Consider the following 3572-nt stretch of genomic DNA (forward strand, 5'->3'; position numbering starts at 1 on the left):
TGAGTTCAATTCAAATTTGGATCCATATTGTTGAAACTTTGAAAGGAAATGAAGCAGTTACTTTGGCCGATTTAATATTCTTATTAATATCTTTGTACACGTAACATAAAGTTATAATTATTATGAGAATAAAAATGGGTACTTTGGTCGTTGGTCTTATTGATAATTCTATACGAGTGACACTTTGTGTCACAGGTCGTTGGTCTTATATATAAAAATATTCTTATTGAACTCGAAACTACTAGTTGCACTTTGTGTCACAGGGGTTGAACGATCCACTTTCCAGGTGTGGGCAGCTGCCAACCCTCTACCATATATCCCATTGCATCAGATGTTCTTGTTTATAACTAAACCTTAATAGTAGTCCGCCATTAATTTTTACTTCAGCGCAAACAGCAGACAGTAAAAAACTAATTACTTGTATAGGAAAAACATCCACATTCTATATTCTATATTTCTATATCTATATCTATATAAAGAAATATATGAAATATAGATTAGAAACCATTAAACTACCCAAATTGACACATTAATTACACATTCGTCAGATAAAGACTATTTATATATTGATTATTCTAACAACCGCCTTTATGACTGTTAAAATGCAGAATTCTTGCACAATTCCATAATTGACATCTTAAATTAATTAAACACCCGCTACGTACAAAACTTTTATACAACTTAACAACATGCCTTTAAGGCAGTCGTTATAAATCCCAAAAATATGTGTTAACTTCGCTGATTTGAAACAGAACATTTATTTAGGTATGATTTCAATATCAATTACAGATAAGATGATAAGAACCTAGATATAATCTGTATATTTGAGTTGATACATTGGATAAAAAGGAAAACCAAACATTTGCTGTTGCCTGTTGGTACTTGTTATGGACGACGGAGAGCCATGATCAAAATGACAATGGTGCTATACTGTTATAGTGTTATATGTATCTACGTAGCAATATTATTATAAAAAAAATAGACATTCTTCCGTTGTTGGGGAAGTAAAAGTGATTTATAACAATATAATTACACCTCTAACCAATATGAACTTATTCAATCTCTATCTGCTGAGGAACTTCTTCCGGTGTGGCATTTTCGGGGTCAACTTCATTGTCTGTAAACCCGGAAGCTTCTACAGTCCTAGCAACCCATTCCTTTAGTGGATCTTCGTTCAGGTCCAGCCTCAAAAGCCCTGCAAACATTCCTCCCATGAAAGCAACTGGCTCCTGCATTTATATTCAGAACAAAACAACATGGGAAGAAGTCGGTAATAGCTCAAAGCAAGGTATAAGCGGTTAAAAAATTATAAACTTGAAGTTGCATTAAAGGTTGCAACAATTCTTTGTATTATATTTGACACGTTAATTATCAATTATAACAATGTACAGTTAATGTTAAGGTGTTGGTGTATTGGTGGTGACCCATAAGGAAGGTGAGAGTTCGACACCCATGAGCTGCAAAATATTTCCCTTAAGTTACCAGCCCATTTCATGGGTCTCGGACGTCTCAGACGTATTGCGTTAGAGCTTCACCCGAGGGGATTTTACCACACGCGATGCCTGTACGGATGCCTGTACGGATTTGTCGTAAGAGTATAATAGTTCGTCCCAGGAAATGATTGGGTGGGTGGGTTCCGAAATCGCGTTCGGACCCCGTCAGTGACTCTAACCGCCGTCAAGAAAAAAAAAAACAATGTACGGCTTAGTACTCGTGATATGTAGATGCGCCTAAATTCCACTTGCTATTATCATATTACTTTAATGGCCTCGTTTCAGTGTATAATGGTGTCTAAATTGTAAATTTAGCTTTTCCCAGATAAAACAGTAATGTTAGTAGCAGAATAAGTTGTACATGAAAGTTGTAAATGACTATGTTAGAACTTTATGAAGCAAAAAAATGGTACCAATTAACATCAGGAAAGGCTGGAGCTGGCGATTTAGATTATTTACTATGAAAAAGTATATTCAAATTATTTAGTTTCTCTAACAGGTCATAAAGGTGATAAGAAAAACATAGCTCAAAAGGAAACAGTTCAAACGAGTCGAAAGTTCCCCTAACTATACAATTCTTCTTCCTTTCCAATTAATAAATTTTTCTTTTTCTCATGAATCTAATCTAGGTAAACCATTCGGACCAAACCCCACATCTAAACCAACATGACCAATGAGCTAGTAGCTCAGTGGTGCCAGTGCAGCCCTTCGGGGGTGGGGCCAAAGGCAACACAGGGTCAGCGTGTCCTTGCCGATCTACACGTGTTTGGGGAAAAGTAAACCAACGTGTCTTTCGGTGGTTGTATATCCAAACTCTTACGAGCCGAGTTATGACTCACACATTAACAACTACAATCAAAAAAAGCACTTGCGGGTCAACCTAACACGCCACTTACTGGCACCACTAGATGACCTCTTATCATCATTAATCATGTTAATTTTGATTTTGATCATACATAATATGAAATCAAATGATCAATATAAAAATAGAAATAGAAATATATCCTCTGTTGTTCAGCATGACTACATTGAATTTTAACAGAGGCACCACTAGTAGCAGCTACATAATTGGGTTACAGGCTACTTGCAATGTATTTTTTTTACCCTAATTTTTCCGAAAATCCGATTTTTAGGTCTCTTAATGTAATCCACAGCAACCAGTAACAAGCTGATAATTTATTATTTATTATTTATTATTTATTTATTATATGATTTAATTTAATGAAAGGATTTATATTACCTTCAAAGCTTTATTAAGAATAAGCTGCTGCTCATCAAAAGGATTGAGAAAAAACGATTTTGCTTCACAAGTATTGTTATTATTATTATTACTGCATTTGATGATGAACACTTGTTTTCGACCACCATAACTAGATTTCCTCCACTGTAATTGTAAAATTATCAGCAGAAATAGTAAATACATAAAATAATTATAATTATAATATTCATGGAAGAGAGAAAGATAAGAGCTTACCGATGTGAATGATGTAAGAGGGGGTGTCGAGCACAATGATGGTAATGATGACGTCATCTCCGTAGTATCTGGTGCTCAAATTCGGGTTTCTGTAATTGGAAGTTTGGTACGAACTCAGAGACGAACAACCCTAATTGTATGGAGATGATACTCAACACACCATTTATTTATTTTTATCCATTTACACTTAATTTACTATTATAACTTAATTATATTTAGAAATAACTAGTCCTCGAACCCTCACTTCACGCTACGAGTTCGATTTTCAATGTATTTTATTGCGTTTAGTTTGTAAAATTATTTTGTAGCTAGCAATAATGTCGTTGAAGCGCAACTCGAGTCGAACTAAAAGGTATAACCCGTGAAAGATTTAAATGTTATTTTAAATTAACAATATATATGCATCTCCACATTTCGCTATGGAATTGTCGACTTTCAAAAATTTAACGCAAAATCAACCTGTATAAAAAGTACCCCAAATATTTACCATTTTTTAAAAAGAATCCGTTTTGCGTATAGTTAGTGACGTTGTGTTCGTAAAATTATTTCGAGTTTAACGATGATGCCGGAAAAATTTAACTCGTTGCGAGCGAGAAGATATGACC

The 3572-nt window shown here is 34.5% G+C and overlaps 1 protein-coding gene across 1 annotated transcript; it reads right to left on the reverse strand.

The window, feature by feature from the left end:
• Nucleotides 1-972: 972 nt before the first annotated feature.
• LOC139844916 (UPF0426 protein At1g28150, chloroplastic) lies at nt 973-3124 on the reverse strand. The gene is made up of 3 exons (XM_071835141.1): nt 2968-3124; nt 2734-2877; nt 973-1229 (listed from the first exon to the last, which is right to left on the reverse strand). The coding sequence occupies exons 1-3, from the start codon at nt 3022-3024 to the stop codon at nt 1053-1055; spliced, it is 378 nt and encodes a 125-aa protein (XP_071691242.1). The 5' UTR covers nt 3025-3124; the 3' UTR covers nt 973-1052.
• Nucleotides 3125-3572: the final 448 nt, after the last annotated feature.

The sequence above is a fragment of the Rutidosis leptorrhynchoides genome, chromosome 4 (assembly GCF_046630445.1).
Source record: "Rutidosis leptorrhynchoides isolate AG116_Rl617_1_P2 chromosome 4, CSIRO_AGI_Rlap_v1, whole genome shotgun sequence".
NCBI lineage: Eukaryota > Viridiplantae > Streptophyta > Magnoliopsida > Asterales > Asteraceae > Rutidosis > Rutidosis leptorrhynchoides.

Coding starts and splice junctions, on each gene's coding strand:
- LOC139844916 (XM_071835141.1), bottom strand. CDS start 3,024: ATGACGTCATCATTACCATCATTGTGCTCGACACCCCCTCTTACATCA. Junction 2,878..2,967: donor CTCTTACATCATTCACATCG/GTAAGCTCTTAT, acceptor TTACAATTACAG/TGGAGGAAATCTAGTTATGG. Junction 1,230..2,733: donor TTCTTAATAAAGCTTTGAAG/GTAATATAAATC, acceptor ATATAAATGCAG/GAGCCAGTTGCTTTCATGGG.